This window comes from Camellia sinensis, chromosome 4, assembly GCF_055761805.1.
Source record: "Camellia sinensis isolate YWXY chromosome 4, ASM5576180v1, whole genome shotgun sequence".
Taxonomy (NCBI): Eukaryota; Viridiplantae; Streptophyta; class Magnoliopsida; order Ericales; family Theaceae; genus Camellia; species Camellia sinensis.
In genome coordinates, this window is record NC_138964.1 from 20,860,706 (window position 1) to 20,879,727 (window position 19,022).

General features: G+C 35.8%; 1 protein-coding gene and 1 pseudogene across 1 annotated transcript; one reads left to right on the forward strand and one right to left on the reverse strand.

Annotated features, from left to right (window-relative positions):
- Positions 1-6,221: 6,221 nt before the first annotated feature.
- LOC145823622 (uncharacterized) lies at positions 6,222-7,119 on the reverse strand. The gene is made up of 2 exons (XM_082923109.1): positions 6,403-7,119; positions 6,222-6,293 (listed from the first exon to the last, which is right to left on the reverse strand). Exons 1-2 carry the CDS (start codon positions 7,117-7,119, stop codon positions 6,222-6,224), a joined length of 789 nt encoding a protein of 262 aa, XP_082779235.1.
- A 7,620-nt stretch (positions 7,120-14,739) lies between these two features.
- The window catches only part of LOC145823623 (uncharacterized), a 40,320-nt pseudogene continuing 36,037 nt past the window's right edge, over positions 14,740-19,022 (forward strand).

Below are 19,022 nucleotides of genomic sequence, written 5' to 3' on the forward strand. Positions count from 1 at the left end.
ATAATTTCAGAAGAGCTTCCCAAAATCTTTATTAAAAAATTTATAAATCTCAATAGGTTAACCACTTTGACAGTATCGCCCATATTAATTTAAGAGTTCTTCAACTGGGACAATTTTAAAATAAATATTCTCCCATTGAAAATATCACTAGTTATTATTTTAATATATTATAGTCTTTGCACCAGTATGTTATCAAATATGCTTCAAATCAATATTCAAAGCAATAAATGTCAACAATGAACTGGATGTATTCCGAAGCAATATTCCGAAGCAATAAACTTAAATACATACCATTTAATTCCTCCATTGTCTTGAGTTTTGCTTTCTTAAAAGAAGATGGCATTTACAATTGGAAAACCTTAGCACCAGCTCTTCCCCTCATTCTCCTATATCTTTCACGTTGTTTTTCAATGGGACTAACAACCCTTTGATTTACATATATATAAATATAGGTAAACCCTAATAAGATATGAGAGGGGACTGGGCCTAAACAATAGGTATTGGGCCCTCCCATTAAGGAACCCAAATAACTCAAACAAGCCTTACACCTCCATACCACATACTTATAATAAATCCACTAAGATGGACCATGGCCCAAAACTTTATGAATCACAACATCAATTTGGGCTCATACCAGTTAGTTTGTCTGAATCACTTTCAACCCATTTTTCACAAATCAAAATGAAACATAGTCAATGGTAGCCCAACTAAAACAAATTAGCAGTTAAATGTTGTACTTTTGCCGACTAAATTTTTTTTAGTCACCAATTTTGGTCACCAAAGGTGCATTCTGTTGTAGTGCCTTTTCTCCTATTTTTTTCTCCCATGTACTTTCAGAAGCATATAATTAATTACTAAAGCCTTTTGTTAGTCTTTGTATAAGTTAAAAGTGGTTAATTTGTCAATATATATATATATATATATATATTATGTGAGCTTAACTTAGATCACATCTAGTTGGCTTTGATTGGCAAGTGTAAGCTTAACTTAGGTTTCCATTACAAATATCCCTTGTTCTTGTCCATCAGTATAGAAATAGGAAAAATTATGCCTCCCCATCTACATGATCCTTCTAAGTCCTCTGCAAGTTGTTAATTAATATAAGGATAAACTATCAATAGTCCTAATAATTGGACTTAATTCCCATTAAATCCTATTAAAAGTTAGTCTAAATAAAATCGTCGCTAAAAATAATTTTTTGTAACGCTTTTTTGCATATGTAGCTAAGACAATTAATGACTTTTTGTCACGATTATTATAAATTGTCTCTAAAACTTACAATTAGTGACGTTTTTATGTGATGATTTTTTTAAATTGTCACTAAAAGTTGAAAATTAGTGACTTTTTTTGTGAAATTTTTTTAAACTATCGCTAAAACTTATAATTAGCAATTTTTTTGTGACAAAATTTTCAAATAATCGTTGAAAATTAATAATTAGTTTTATTTTTTTAATAGTGTTTGATGAAAAATACTATTAATTACCACAGGACCTATTAGACAATAAATCCACCTATTAGGACCTATACGCACGTCTCCCTAAATATAATATACCTTTCATATATTTGAATGAATGGTCATAAAAAATTAAAAAGAAGAATTGCAAATACAGAAGGGGAAAAGAAAATTTACCTGGGGCAACATAGCCAAGGGTACCCAAAGTCTAGGTTTGTGTTGCAATCCTATTTTCAACTAAAATTTTGGAAATGCCGAAGTCACCCAAATGAGCAACCATGTCTTCATCTAACAGAACGTTGTTTGGCTTCAAATCACAGTGAACAATAGGCTCGGACTGACCATGATGGAGATATTCCAAAGCTAGTGCTACATCAAGCATGATGCTTACTCTTTGAAAGAAATTCAAGCAGTAGTTGTGAGAATATAACCATTTATCAAGGCTTCCTTTGGGCATGTACTTCAAAACCAATGCTCTTACCTCAGGGTTAGAGCATGAACTTATGACTTTAACAATATTTCTATGACGGATTGTTCGCAACACTTGACATTCAACATCAAAACTTCTGAAAGCTCCGTAAACTTGCAAATTTAGAATTTTTACAGCTACATATGTACTATTCGAAAGCATTCCTCTGTAAACAGAACCAAAACTTCCTACTCCAAGCAAGTTTGCTTCACTAAAATTACTTCTAGCAACACAAAGCTCCTAATATGAAATCAATCTATGCTCCACGGTCGATAACAATTCAACAGAATCAGGAGTCCGCACTTTACTTTGTTGATATTTTCTCAGCATATATAAGAATCCAATAACTGCCACCAAAACAGTGGCTGCTATGACACATGTGAGCACAATTTTTTTCATATTCGATTTTTTGGTACCATGGTTGCACGGTGGGACTTGTAAATATGGGCTTCCACAAAGTGCTTCATTATGCAAGAAAGATTTTGCAGTGAAATTTGCAAAAGGTCCTCCACTTGGAATCTCTCTAGACAACTTATTGAATGACAAGTTCAAATAACTGAGATATTTAAGTTTCTCAAGAGATTTGGGTATGCTGCCAGATAGATTATTGTAAGAGAGATCTATAGATTCCAATGTTATGAAATCACCAAAAGATTGTGGAATGGTACCTTCAAATGAGTTTCTTGACAGGTTTAGAGAGCTAAGGCACTGAAAGGCCCTAAGGAATGGCGATATGTTTCCTGAGATTTTGTTCAAAGATAAATCCACTTTTTGTATGACCTCCAACTTTCCTATATTCAATGGTAAGCTTCCTCCAAAATTGTTAGAAGATAAATTGAAGACTATTAGATTTTCAAGGCTACAAAAGTTTATGAGTATTGATGAGTTGAGGGCATTAGAACCTAGTAGCACCTTGTTAGCTTTTGATAAAACTCTCTTTAGAATGAACTATATTTTGTATTGATTTTTTATCACTTATTGATTCATATATCTTGCCCATAGGCTTACATCCTTTTATATAGAGAATGTTATACATAAGTTCAATGAATAAGATCCATGAACCTAAACAACCTTGTAATTAATTAGGTACATGAATATAATCTAGACAATGTACTTAATAAATATAAAATACATGAATATAAAAATACATGAATACAAAGAATGTATAAACTCAATATATCCAATGCATGCAATATATCCAATGTATCTAATGTAAATATGGCATTAATTTTAACACTCCCCCTTAATGCCATATTGTGTGACACCCAACATTTCTCTAAAAAATTCAAATTTGTCCCTTGGTAGAGCTTTGGTGAATATGTCTGAAACTTGATCTTCAGTCTTGCAATACTTGATTTGAATCTCATCATCTTCCACAGCTTCTCTAATGAAATGATGTTTGATAGCAATGTGTTTGGTACGAGAATGGTAGACAGGATTCTTTGCCATAGCAATAGCAGACTTATTATCACACATAATTGGAGTAGCTTCACCTTGCTTCTCACCAAAATCATCCAAAATTCTTCTTAACCAAATTGCTTGTGTAGTTGCCAATGATGCTTAAATATATTCAGCTTCAGCAGATGATTGTGCCACAGTTTGTTGTTTCTTGGATGACCATGAAATTACGCTCGATCCAAGAGAAAATGCATACCCATAAGTGCTTCTCATATCATCAACACATCCGGCCCAATCACTATCACAAAATCCAATTAACGTTGCATCAAGAAATTTCTCATAAAAATTCCATAATCAAGTGTACTTTGAATGTATCTCAACACTCTTTTTGCAACCCCAAAATGAATTTGGCTTGGACTGTGCATGAACCGAGACAATAAACTTGTAGCATACATGATGTCTGGTCTTGTAGCAGTTAAGTACAACAAACTTCCAACCAAACTTCTATAACAAGATGCTTCAGCTTCTTTGCTTCCATCTTCCTTTGGCAACTTTTCATTCACAATCAAAGGAGTAGCAATTGATTTGCAATTCTTCATTTGGAATTTCTCAAGAAGTGTTTGAGCATACTTCTTTTGGAAAATAAAAACACCACCATTGTTTTGGTGGATTTCAATGCCTAAAAAATGATGCAATAGCCCCAAATCACTCATTTCATATTTCTTCATCATCTCCCTTTTAAAATCTCCAATCAAGTTTTCATCACTACCGGTAAAAACCAAATCATCAACATAAAGTGAAAAACGAGAATACCGGTTGTACCTTGCCTCTTGATGTACAAAGTTGGCTCACTTTTGCTTCTTTGAAAACCTATTTCATTAAAGTAAGCATCAATTTCACTATACTATGCCCGGGGTGCTTGCTTTAGGCCATATAAAGCCTTCTTCAACTTGTACACTTTATCTTCTTTGCCTTTGACAACAAAGCCTTGAGGTTGATCAACATACACCTCTTCTTCTAATTTTCCATTCAAAAATGCTAATTTTACATCAAGTTGGTGCAAGAACCAACCCTTTTGAGCCGCCAAAGCGATGATAGCTCTAATTGTATCAAGTCGAGCCACAGGAGCAAAAGTTTTTTGGAAATCAATTCCAGGTTGTATTGAATACCCTTTTGCCACAAGTCTTGCTTTGTTCTTTTGAATAGAGCCATCCAGATTGAACTTTGTTTTGAAAATCCACTTCACACCAATTATTTCTTTTTCTTTCGGTTTCTCCACTAACTCCCAAGTCTTGTTCTTCTCAATCACATGAATTTCATCTTCCATTGCTTTCTTCCATGCTTCATCTTTAATTGCCTCTTCAAAATTTTCAGGTTCAATAATGCATAAATTGCATCTTGCATACACATCACTAAGACTCCTTATATTTCTTGGAGTTGAACTTGGAGATGAAGAACTTGAACTTGAACTTGAACTTGAACTTGGAGAAAATTGTGAACTAGCAATTGGTGACAATCTTTGTGGAGATTCAAGAGTTGCAACATCTTCAACTTGTAGACTTTCCGATTCTTCATTGAAAGCAATGCTTTGATCTTGGACTTTCTTTTCCTTCCAATCAAAAGACGCCTTCTCATCAAAGAGAACATCTCTACAAATAATCACCTTCTTTTGATCCAAACTGAAGAGTCTACAGCCTTTGGATTTTGAGCTATAACCCATAAAGATGCATTTCTTACTATTTTCATCAAGCTTGTGCCTTACTTCTTTTTGAACATGAGCATAACAAATGGAACCAAACACTTTCAAGTGATTCACCGATTGTTTCCTTCCACTCCAAGCTTCAAATGGAGTTTTGTCCTTAAGAGCTTTTGTAGGACATCTATTCATCAAGTAAACTAATGTATACACGGCCTCACCCCAAAAAGTTTTGGGTAGCCCCTTCTCATGTAGCATAGACTTGGACATCTCCTCTATGGTTCTATTCTTTCTTTCCACCACACCATTTTGTTGTGGAGTGTACCCAACAGTCAACTGCCTTTCCATTCCAATATCTTCACAAAATTTCATAAACTCATTTGAGTTGTATTCTCCGCCTCTATCACTTCTCAATACTTTCATCAAACAACCACTTTGTATTTCAACAAGATTTTGAAATTTCTTGAAGATAGAGAAAACTTCACTCTTTTGTCTCATGAAATACACCCAAGTCATTCTAGTAAAATCATCAACAAAGATAATAAAGTATTTGTTACCTCCATGAGTTGGTGTATCCATAGGTCCACACACATCGGTACGGACAAGTTCCAATGGTGCTTTAGCTCTCCATGCTTTCTCCTTTGGAAATGACTCCCGGTGATGCTTTTCAAGTGCACAACCTTCACAAATATGTTGCACTTCATGAATGGTTGGCAACCCAAAAACCATATTGTTTTGTTGTAGATGTTTAAGCTTTGAAAATTCAAGTGCCCAAATCTTCTATGCCAAAGCCATGAATTATCAATCATATCCGTCTTCAAAGCCGCATTTTTGCTATACCGAAAAATGAGAGGAAAACTTCTATTCTTCTCCATCTTGATTTGTGCTACAACTTGGCTTTTCCCCCCTTTGTCAAAAATTTTGCAAAAATCGTCTTCAAAGTGAACAAGATATCCATGCTCCATAAGTTGTCCAACACTTAGCAAATTTTGCTCCAAGTCTAGAACTAAGAGAACATCGGAAATGAATCTTGTACCCATCTTGGTTTCTATAGCAATAGTACATTTTCCTTTTGTTTGGACTAAGGCACCATTCCCCATTTTTACTTGAGGACTGTGTTTGATCCGATGCCTTGTGACAAGCATAGAACATGTGCCCTTCACTTTCTTGCTCCTCAGAAAAATTAGCTTGTTGAGTGCTCTTGACTAGGCAATCCTTCCTGACATGGCCAAATTTGTTGCAATTGTAACATTTTGGCTTTCCTCAAAACCAACAATCTTTATCAACATGATTGCTTCGGTTACAAATTCCACACTTTTGTTGAGTGGACTCTTCATTTTCCTTTCTTTGAAAATTAGACCTTCCTCTTCCTCTTGCATTTCTTACTTTTCCGATTGCATTTCTTCCTCCTCCTCTTCCTCTTCCTTGGAAATTAGAGGTACTAACATTGAGCTTGGATTGAAAGGCACTTTCAATTGACTTTTCAGATTGCCTACTCAACCTTTGCTCAAATGCTTTAATTGAACCCATCAATTCTTCAATACTCAAATCAGCAAGATCTTTAGTTTCTTCAATGACAGCAACAATGGGATTGTATTTCTCCGGCAAACTTATCAAAATTTTCTCAACAACTCTTTGATTAGTAATATTATCCCCATAAATTTTCATTTGGTTTACAAGTTCCATAACCCTAGAAAAATAATCCTTCAACAATTCCATATCCTTCATCTTTAAATTTTCAAAATCTCTTTTCAATGATTGAAGTTTGATGGTTCTTACCTTCAAGTTGCCTCTATACTCTTTCTGAAGAATATCCCATGCCTCCTTCGCTTTTGTTGCATTGATAATTCTTGGAAAGATTGCTTCTGAAACTCCTTGTTGAATAAAAGAGAGAGCCTTTGAATCCTTCTTCCTTTGCTCTTTTAATTGGTTCTTTTGGGGATTTGTCAAAGCTTCTTCATCTTTAGGTTCCTCGAACCCATTCTCAACAAGATCCCAAAGCTCCGTATAGACAAAAATAGTTCTCATTTTCACATACCAAAAATCAAAATTTTCACCATTGAAGATAGGAGTGGATACATTTTGGTTGTTGGGATTCGCCATGGACGTCGGTTTGTTCTTCTTCGGGGCTTGTTTTCCCGTATCCGATCTCTACGCCCAGCTTGCTCTTGACCCAACCAAAGCTTTGATACCACTTATGTTAGCTTTTGATAAAACTCTCTTTAGAATGAATTATATTTTGTATTGAATTTTTATCACTTATTGATTCATATATCTTGCCCATAGGCTTACATCCTTTTATATAGAGAAGGTTATACATAAGTTCAATGAATAAGATCCATGAACCTGAAAAACCTTGTAATTAATTAGGTACATGAATATAATCTAGACAATGTACTTAATAAATATAAAATACATGAATATAAAAATACATGAATACAAAGAATGTATGAACTCAATGTATCCAATGCATGCAATGTATCCAATGTATCTAATGTAAATATGGCATTAATTTTAACGCACCTTCTGTAGAAGACTAATATTTGCTATGCAAGGTGGGATTGGTCCAGAGAGGCCATTGTTTTTGTAGTGACAACTCTCGTAACTTTTTCTAAAGACAAAGCTCATTTGGAATGATTCCCTCCATCTTGTTTCCATCAAGAAATAGTCTTTGTAGGCTCAGTAATTTCCCGATTGTTGATGGGGTGGTTCTTGTCAGACCATTGTTGTCCAGATCAAGTGTATTCAAGTTTTCATAATAACAGATTCCCCTAGGAATGTGACCCATTATTTGGCAATTAGATGCAGCAAAAAGTAGAAGGGGACTTATGCGATTTCCAATAGAATTTAGTAAGATGCCATTGAATTGGTTGTTTTCAATAACCAAAGTTTCCAAGCTTCAACAATTTGTCAAAACAGTGAGAAAATGAAGTTTCGGACTTCCAGGATCTCTTGTTAGCCGACTGTTTCCAACATTGATCTTCTGGAGTAGCTGCAAATTTCCAAAATTTGTCAGCATCGGTCCTGTAAATAAGTTGAGTCCTAGACTCAACCTTGTTAGCCTAAAAGAATTAGACTAATATGCAGGAATGTTTCCTCCAAGTTGATTGCTTTGTAGCTGAAGCAATGTAAGATTCGGAAGCCGAAGCCCAGCAGTTTTCGGGAGGTTTCTAGAGAGATCATTAAAATCAAGGCTAGTGAATTGTAGGAAGGAGATGTTAAATATTTCTTGAGGTATTGCCCCGGTGAGGTAATTCACTTCAATATTAAATTCGATTAGTTTTGAAAGGCAACCCAAATCATTAGGAATGTGTCCATGAATATGGCCATCCCCTAAATACAGTTGTACCAAACTTGAAATGTTGCCCAAAGAAAGTGGGATGGTTCCAGCAATCTTGTTACTTCCAATATAAAGCTTCTTAAGCTTAGGAAGATTCCCAATTCCATCTGCGATACTTCCATTTAAACTATTATTATATAGAACTAATTGTGTAAGCTCTTGACACAAGTGTAGCATAGAAGGGAGTGGGCCACTTATCTGGTTATAAGCAAGAACTAACTCTTCAAGATTTGGACAATTGAGGCAAAGGTCATCAGGCAGAGTGCTAGATATGGTGTTTTGTGGAAGAAAAATGTACCACAGTGAGGAGAGATTAAAGATAGCAAAAGGAATTGAACCTGTCAACCCGTTTCTCTCCACTACCAAGTACTCCAATTTTGTGATGTTGCCAAGTGATAATGGAATGGTACCCATAAGGTTGTAATTTCCACCTAATAATAGATAACGAAGCTCAGGTAGCATGCCCAATTCTTCTGGTATACCACCAGTGAAGTTGTTATCTGCCAGATATATCACTTGTAATCTTCGGCACTGGTGTAAACTTGTTAGGATTGTTCCTCCCAAGTAGTTATATTGCAACCATAGTCCTTTCAGGCAATGTAAATGGCCAAACTCATGTGCCAGGCTTCCATGGAAACTGTTGTTTTGTAGGTGTAACACCACGAGAAATGAGAGGTTAGAGAGATGTGGGGAGATGGTGCCTTGAAGACCCTTGTGTCCAAGGTCCAAAACAGTAACCCGTTGTCTACGGGTACTATAGGTGACCCCAATCCAATTACAAAAACTGGTTGAAGTGGTCCAATTGTGAGCCAAGACATTTGTGGGATCAAACTTGATTCCAAACTTGAAGGCAAGTAAAGTTGACTGATCAGTGATGTTGGAAGAAGACATGGCCAACCAAGCCATGAATGAATGTATTAACAGCAATCTAAAGAGAGAGACAGGGTTATGCCCTTCCATAACTGGTTTGAGTTTCAGATAGAAAGCTGTAAAAAAACAGAATTAGAAGGTTGTTGTGGTTTCTATTGTTATTAATATTCACTCTATAGAATTGGTAATGCAGTAATAGGATGGCACAAGAGTTGGCTGACTTGACTTGAGTGAGCTATATAATACAAATATTCACAATCAACATATACTTCCTATTCCTGAATAAGTGTGAAATTAGGTTGGTGTCCATTATTGAGATTTTACAATCTTTTCTTGGTTGTAACTTAGCTTCCTCGTTTTAGTTTACAGTAGTGTTACGTGCACTAATTGGTCTACTAATTAGTATATCATATGTTATGACATTGCCACTTCAACACTATGACCCCACCCACAAACTTTGAAAATCCAAAGCCTCTACAACTATGCCACATCATCGGTTAATACACTAATTAGAATACCAATTTGTGCATATGGCATTATTCTTTAGTTTATGATTGCAATGGTTTTTGGTTGGCTATGTAATTTGAATCTAAAAACTCTTATGTATGTTTGTTATTCTCTTTGAACGAAATTCTTATTTTGCCAAAAAAAAAAAAAAAAAAAAAAAAAAAAAAGCTTTTCATATATTTCATAGAGTTCTTTCAAAACTGTTTCAAACACCAATATTTTATTGATACTTGACTTGAATTAGGGGGTGTTTGCGAAGTAAGATTTTTAGTTAAAATGACAAAAAGTCATAACAGTTGTCAAATTATTCTTTATACTTTTTATATATTTTTTTCATAAAAAGTTTAAAAAATAAAATAAACAAACTCATTTTCAAAACGAGCCCACACTTAGCTGGACAAGAAGGGAAGAAGAAGTTGAAGGACCAAAGGAAGGGGGATCTCCTAAATTACTCCATTTGCCCACAAATAAATGTGAAAAACCTAAGTGATTCGTGATTAGATCAATATTTAATTGTTCCAATTCCCAACCAATTAAAACTCACAATCTAAATCATCAAGTACGTATGAAAGTGATTTAGATTATTGCTTCAAAACACAATAAATCTACACAAACGATTTTTACGTGAAAAAATCACAATTGAAGCACCTCCAATTATGATAAAAAGAACCACAGGCGAAACGCCACAAATCAATCCACTACTGAAAAAAGAAATATTACAAAGATACCAAACAAATTATCCAAAAGCTTTCAATTTGTCTTCAAATCTTCTGCATATCTTTCACCGCAACCTTCGTCTTGGAATTGATTTGATTGATATTAAATCCACAACATCCATTGTCGAACCAACGACTGCAGACAGCATCAAACTCCTTCGATTACTCTGTGCTTGAATCTTCGGATTCCGCCGATGAAGAACACTCTTTAAAGAAGAACAAACAAACTCCTTGATGTGTGCTTATCAAAACATGAGTTTAATACTCAATCAAAACATCAAGGAAAACTAGAAAAATATCCCCAAGAGAAAACCCTAAAACCCTTAAAGAAGATCTAGAAAATCTAACCCTAGATTTGGAGCAACATGAGGTTTTATAGAAGTTGAGATCGCGAGGTCCGCTCGAGCATAGAAATGGATGCTCGACCGAGGACTCTACAACGTGTGTTCCAAACTAGGGTTCACTCTCGAGCGTAAGAACCCACGCTCGAGCATAAAAACACACCACTCCGTATATTTTGCAGACAAGCCACAATACTGTGATGGTTAAATCTCCGCTCGAGCGCCACGTTCCTCACTTGGGCGAGAAGACAAAAATTAAAGAAAAATTACAACTCAATGAATCCCAAGTTTGTCCATGGAATTTGACAACAAGTACGGTCCTAACAATCTCCCCCTTTGTCAATTTCCGGACAAAACTTTTCTAACAATTTTCTTAACAAACAAACCCACTAAACATACTAACTAACACAATCAACAACCTCGACTTTAACGGAAAAAAAAAAAAAAAACAACAACAACAACAAAACCATTATAAAACCATAAGAGCTGAATGTGAATATGAAACACTTAATCCTAGAACAATCCACCTATGGAAACAACCATACAAACCAAAACTGTGAAACTAGATAAATAGCCAAATATATATCTAAATAGAATTCAAATATATATCAAAACAAATGTCAAAAGTGTCCTAACATCCATGCATCAAAAATATTGTGAGTAAACGATACTGGAGAAGAAGCTCATTTTGTTTAATGAAAGAGCCCTGGATCCACGAACGAGATGTACCACATAAAGCAGTGGCCACCTAGTTGTAATCACAGGTGGGTCATACAAGGAAAGGATAATAACAAGGAAAGACTTGGCCAACACCCAAAAGCTCATGAATAAGAGCAGGTGTAATAGTGATAGACTTAGAACTGACCCAGGTCTTAAAAGAAGGGCCAACATCGTCAATCCCATCAATATTACAATAAAATTCCCTCATCCAATCAAGATTTTGATGGCCCGAGAAGGAAAGAACCAAATCCCCACCTAAAGGATCAAACAAAGGGCGAATGTGGATAGACGCAAAAAGTGTTTGGCTGGACATTGCGTTCAAGATGAACAGTCCTAGAGGGGTAGAACTCTCTAAACAACTTGGCATTTTCAGCTGAGGGAAACCGGTTTGTATTAAAAGAAGGGCGACTGGCAATTGACTTCTTTCGTTCAGAAGTGGACATGACTAAACTAAGGATACCGAAAAGCGACAACCACAAACCCTCGAACCCAAGACAAGAACCAAAATCAAAAACACAGACAAAACATTAGTAGAAGTGTCCAAATATATAAGAACCAAACAGGCAAGAGCAGTATTAAAATTAGTATGATCAACCCTCACATAATCAAAATAGAACAGGATCCGGTATTAATATCATGAAGAGCAAAATAAAATCCAAAGAGATATAGGGAAAATCACAAGAGAATAGAGATCGGTGATAGAACCAATCGACAAAGCCCAATATCCCACAACCCATTGGAGCATAAAACCAAAGATTCAAGAGAATGACAAAATATCATCATATTACATACAAAAATGCCAAACCAACCCTATGAGAAACTCAATAGGTACAACCTACTGTCAAAGTGTGTGAATAAGTGGAGAACAACAACTAAACACAGAGATGAAAATTCCACACCCAGTGCCATCAATTTATATTGGCATTGGCCATCAATTTATACAAGATTTCAGCAGGGGCAATATTGGCCATCAATTTATATTTTGGTGATGTCAGCTAATCATTCTTAACATTTAGTTAATGGTAGGGGTTAAATTTTTATGCGAATATAAATCTCGGGGGGCGGGATATAATTTCTAAAACCTAAGGGGGGAATTTTTATTTTAGCTAAATTTCAAGGGAGGTGTAGGTAATTTGCCCTATAAATATATATAGTAAATTCTAATAATTATTAAGGCAAATTATACGGGTAGTCCCTATATTTTCCTCCTTGTATCATTTTAGTCTTTATACTGTCAATTGACTCGATTTTGACTTTTAATTTTAAATTTTGTGTCAATTTGGTCCAATTGATAATATCGTTAGTATTTTTTAAGAAAAATTATTACTAAATTGGTTGGGATGAACTAATTGAATTGGGTAAATTTATAATTTTGCCATTAAAAATATAACACATGACACTTATGTACATATTTTTCATAAAGAAATGTTAAAAGTTGTAACAAATTGTACTAAATTGAGACATAGTTATAAATTTAGGGTAGAAATTAACCAATTAAAATTACAGACATCAAAATGATACAAAAATCAAAATATAAGAACTACCGTCATAATTTATCCTAATTATTATGGTAGGATTATTGTATTGGCACACCACATATCTTCTTCTTGCCTACTCTTATTCTTCCTTTGGCTATCAATCGTCCAATCCCCTCTTTGACAGCATTTTGTAACATCGCCAATTTTTTGCCCGTCATCTCCCTCAAAAGTTCAATGAGCGCATTTAATTGTCGTTGGTTGGGTTAATTATACTTCGTATTTCTATCATAATTTTATTTTGATCAATTTATTTTTAATTGTAATAATTAATTTCTTACACTTTAACTCAAGTTGTAATGTTATTATTTCGTCAATATACAGTTAATGATGTTGACGCAAATTAAAAGTGAATGAACCAAATTGAGATTTTAATGAAAGTACAATAATTAAGCTGAGATTTTGATGAAAGTATAGGGGTGTTAATGAAATTTAAAAAAATGTCATGACTAGTTCTATCAGCCTTATTAACAGTAGATTGACAGAATAGTGACATTGCAATTTGACTTAAAAAATAAATTGTTGACTATCACAATTTTAAATTAAAGAGACCAAAGTGTAATTAACTCATAATATATTGTATTAGGAGGCACGCTAATTTCATATCTTAAATATCTCTCATACTGATTTTACTTTGATATTTCATTAGAGATAAAAAAAAAAATATGTATTAACTATAAAGTGGAGCGGTTTGAAAAGCAGATTATAAATTTCAACCTGCAGTTCAAATTAACCTGTGGTTAGCGGGTAGATTAGTGCAGAGTGAATAGATCGGTGCGGATTGAACAACTTTACTAGTAACTACATAAAACTCTATAATAAGGGAGAAATAAACTATCACCACAACAGGTATGAAACACAACCAAAACAACCCGCCAAGGCCATGGCCAAGCCCAAGACTAACAACCCCCATAATGGGCGATAAATAAGTCATCACCACAAAAGTATAAAACTCTTACTCATGACAGTTTAATCTAAAATCTAACACCACAAAAAATATTTCACAATTATTAGGCCAAATGTATTGATTGACTTGAGAGTCAAGTCCGCTCTTTATTTTCTCGAGAGTTAGATTTAGCCATGGGGCCTTCCCTCCAAGTTTCTTGTAAAGACTTAGCAGCACTTATCATTCAAGTCTTTGATTGGAAAAGATGGCTTGGCTGCATAATTTTCATGGCTTGGCTTGCCGGCTTGCTGGTCACCATTAACTGTCGCAGTACCTGACGTGTTGATCGGCTCTTCTTCCGTCGTCTTCTCTCTCTTCGTCTTCCTTTTTTTAGAGTTGTCTGCTTCTCTCTTTGTATTAGGACTGGGCAACTATCCAACCGACCCCCAAAATCAAATAGTCCGAACCAATTCACCACATAATAGACGGTTTCAATAGTCCAACCAAACGGATGCGAATATATATTTTTCAATCTGCCTAACTTAGGACAGATAGCGGATGCGAGGCCAGTCGATCCCACCCAATCTGCCAACACCTCTTAAAAAATGAAATTATACTTTGTGATTTGTATATTAAAAAATACATTTCATTTAATAATTATATTAGTTACTTTTGAAATACGAAAATTAGAATTTTATTTTTGTTATAAAAAATAAAAAAAAATTAAGCCCAAATAAGGCTCAAAATAATAAAGGCCCTCTAAGATTTTTTTATTTTTTATTTTTGTAGTCGTGCTTTTTGTCAGAGTATGGTTCTAAAGAAAATTTTGGGCCCAACCGATGAGATGTTCACTGAAGCACTGAGTTTGAAGCAATGGGTGAATGCTTCACTTCCGGACCGAGTAATGGAAGCTGTGAATGGCGGTTTGTTGAGAAGAGAAGATGGTAGGGATGTGATTGCCTATAAAGATTCTCTTTTAGCCATTATGGAAATAGGAGAGTGTTCTCTGTTGGTATACCTCCTTATTGGGGTGTGGGATCCAATTGGTTTGTTAAAGAGTTTCAATTTGACTTGGTTTAGATATAATATATTTTTATATATTATATTTGTGGAGACCTAATTCAATTAAGATACAATTAGGGTTTGATTCCAAAACCCAAGATTTAATAATATATATATCCAATATATATATTATTTTGTTTGGAACACAAAAGAAAGGACGGCGGCTGCTATATGCCATACTATTGCACTACTTCGGTAACAGTGCCGAAGCTTGGCAGATTGGTTCAATTTCAGTTATTGAAGCTTGGTTTGGGGCATCTTCGGTTAGTGCTGGGTTTATTGTTTTGGGTCTTCTACAACTCTGGTTCTGAAGATTTTGTTTCTTCTATTTGGTGAGGTCTTTCCTCTTTGTTTATTTGTGATTATTTAGAATTCGCCTAAGGGTGTTTTGTGAGACCATTAGTGTCTCGTTTGTAATCGTTTGAAACTTATTTGGTTGATAGTGGAATCGGATTTCGATCCCGTGGACGTACCTCACATTGAGGGAACCACGTAAAAATTCTTGTGTTACTTTTGATTTAATTTTTCCGCATTAGTTTTTATTCCCATTGATTGATTTACTTGTGGAGAATCACGGATTTTCCCTAACAACTGGTATCAGAGCTTACGGTTTATTTGAGTTTATTTATTTGTGTAAATCAATGGAGGGGAATGTGGGTCGTATGTCTAGCTTCAATGGAAGCAATTGGGTAACTTGGAAAACTAAAATGGAGGACCTATTATTTTGTAAAGATTTGTATGGACCCATTGAGGGTGATTCTGGCAAACCCGAGGGTATGAAAGATGATGAATGGAATAGGCTTAATCGAAAAGCCGTTGGTGTTATCCGTCAATGGATTGATGACAGTGTGTTTCATCATGTTGCTACTGAAACTTCAGCACATGATTTATGGAAAAAATTAGAGGGCCTTTATGATAGGAAATCAGCCACAAATAAAGCCTTTCTGTTTCGTAAGTTGGTTAATTTAAAATATAAAGAGGGCAGCCCTATTCCGGAACATCTGAATGAAATAAAGAGTATTGTTAACCAACTTGCTTCTATGAAAATTGTTTTTGATGATGAGTTGCAGGCTTTGATGCTACTTAGTTCCTTGCCCGAAAGTTGGGAGACTTTGGTTGTGACCGTCAGTAATTCGGCACCTGATGGAGTTGTCACAATGGGCCAAGTCACTAGTAGCCTGTTGAATGAAGAAACTAGAAGAAAATCAGTGGGTTCCTCTCATTCAGAAGCATTTGTTGTGAGAGGCCGAAGCAAAACAAGGGGGAGGAGTAAGACTCCTCATGGTCGTGATCAAAGCCGTGACAAATCGAAAGATGGTTCTTTTTCAAAGAAAGACATGGAGTGCTATTATTGCCATGAGAAAGGGCACATGAAGCGAGAATGCCGAAAACTCAAGAACAAGGAGAAAAGGCGTGATAAAAGTGTGGATAAGAAGCAAGAAGACACAACAGCAGTTACTACCAATGGTGATCTCATGGTCGTTTGTGAAGATGATTGTATCAATTTTGTGGGCCAAGAGAGTAATTGGGTGATTGATTCCGGTGCTTCTTTTCATGTGACTTCTCGAGTTGATTTCTTCACTACCTACACTGCAGGAGATTATGGTTCTGTTCGAATGGGTAATGAAGGTTTGTCCAAGATTATTGGTATGGGTGATGTTTGCTTGGAAACAAATTTGGGTTGCAAGTTGTTACTTAAAGATGTGAGGCATGTTCCCGACATTCGCCTCAATTTGATCTCTACTGGGAAGCTAGATGATGAAGGCTTCAACAACAAATTTGGTGATGGAATATGGAAGCTCACAAAGGGTTCTTTGGTGGTGGCTAAGTGTAAGAAGACTCATACACTTTATTCGATGCAAGGAAAAATTTGTAAAAGTGTTGTCAATACACTTCAAGATGATACTTCTACCGAATTGTGGCACAAACGGCTTGGCCACATGAGTGAAAAGGGGCTGCAAGTTTTGTTCAAGAAAGAGCTTCTACCCAGTTTGAAAGGTACACATCTTAAAACTTGTGTTCATTGTTTGGCGGGTAAACAACATAGAGTTTCTTTTCATAAAAATGTTGTTTCTAGAAAAGAAAATGTTTTGGAGTTGATTCATTCTGATGTTTGTGGTCCTTTAAAAGTTAGAACACATGGTGGTGCACTTTATTTTGTTATTTTCATTGATGATTATTCAAGGAAAGTTTGGGCCTTTTTACTAAAAACTAAAGATCAAGTTCTAGAAGTATTTAAGCATTTTCAGGCCATGGTTGAAAGAGAAACAGGGCAGAAATTGAAGTGCATCCGATCAGACAATGGTGGTGAATACATTGGGCCATTTGATGAGTATTGTCGCAGCCAAGGTATTCGACACCAAAAGACAGTTAAGAAGATTCCTCAACAAAATGGCGTTGCCGAGAGGATGAACCGCACAATTGTGGAAAGAACAAGGTGTTTGCTTTCACAAGCTAAATTGCCAAGATCCTTTTGGGGTGAGGCGTTGAAGACAGCGGTTGACGTGATCAATTTGTCTCATTCCTATCCTTTGAATGGTGATGTTCCAGAAAGAGTTTGGACCGGCAAAGATGTGTCTTATGAGCACTTGAGAGTGTTTGGTTGCCGAGCTTTTGTTCACATTCCAAAAGATGAGAGGTCCAAGCTTGATAGTAAGTCAAGACAATGTATTTTTCTTGGCTATGGGCGTGATGAATTCGGGGATAGATTGTGGGATCCGGTCGACAAGAAAGTCATTCGAAGCAGTGATGTTGTGTTTCTTGAAGACCAAACAATTGAAGACTTTGGCAAAGGTGATCAACCGGAACCAAAAACAAGTGATCTCATTGACATGGATCCATCTCCTTCATCTTCAGTTGATGATGAAAATGGGGGAGATGTGCAGCCACCTATTGAAGATATAGAAGATGATGCTAATTCTAATGAAGTTGAGCCAGAAATTGAGGAAGAGCATCCAACTCAAGAACCACCACCACAACTTGAGTTGAGGAAATCTACAAGGGACCGACAACCTTCAAGAAAGTATCCTCCTAATGAATTTGTGTTGATTTCTAATCAAGGGGAGTCGGAGAGCTACCAAGAAGCAATTGAGCATGCAAAGAAAGGTGATTGGAAAAAGGCCATGGAAGAGGAGATGAACTCCTTACTTGAAAATCACACCTATGACTTAGTGAAGTTGCCTAAGGGGAGGAAAATTCTGAAAAATAAGTGGGTCTTTAAATTGAAGAATGATGGCAAGAATCTGAGGTACAAGGCACGTCTTGTTGTGAAAGGTTTTGGGCAAAAGAAAGGTATTGACTTTGACGAGATTTTCTCGCCAGTTGTGAAGATGTCTTCTATTCGGGTTGTACTTGGCATGGCTGCAAGTATGAACCTTGAAATTGAGCAACTTGATGTGAAGACCGCATTTCTGCATGGTGATCTTGAAGAAGAAATTTACATGGAGCAACCGGAAGGCTTTGTGGAAAAAGGGAAAGAGAAATTTGTTTGCAAATTGAAGAAAAGTTTGTATGGTCTCAAGCAAGCCCCACGGCAATGGTACAAAAAATTTGACTCTTTCATGATGAATAATGGTTTTTCCAAAACCACTTCGGACCCATGTGTGTTTGTGAAAAATTTTCCGGATGGTAAATTTATTATTCTTTTGCTTTATGTTGATGACATATTAATTGTGGGTCAAGATTCTACCTTGATAAACAGGTTGAAATTGGAGTTGAGCAAGTCTTTTGCTATGAAAGATTTGGGGCCGGCAAAGCAAATACTTGGTATGAAAATTGTTCGTGATCGCAAAGGGGGGCTGATTTGGTTGTCTCAAGAAAGCTACATTGAGAAAGTTCTTGAGAGGTTCAACATGAATAAAGCAAAGCCGGTTGGTTGTCCACTTGCGGGTCATTTCAAGCTTAGTTCGAATCAATGTCCTACAAGTAAGAAAGACAAAGAAGAGATGTTGAAAGTTCCTTATACTTCAGCAGTTGGTTCTTTGATGTACGCCATGGTTTGTACAAGGCCGGATATTGCTCACGCTGTAG

What these genes read in the sequence shown, in the direction of transcription:
- LOC145823622 (XM_082923109.1), bottom strand. Translation starts at nt 7,119, where the DNA reads ATGGCGAATCCCAACAACCAAAATGTATCCACTCCTATCTTCAATGGT. An exon ending in GAAGAAATGCAATCGGAAAA is followed by an intron (nt 6,294 to 6,402) that starts GTAAGAAATGCA and finishes ATGTTGATAAAG; the next exon opens with ATTGTTGGTTTTGAGGAAAG.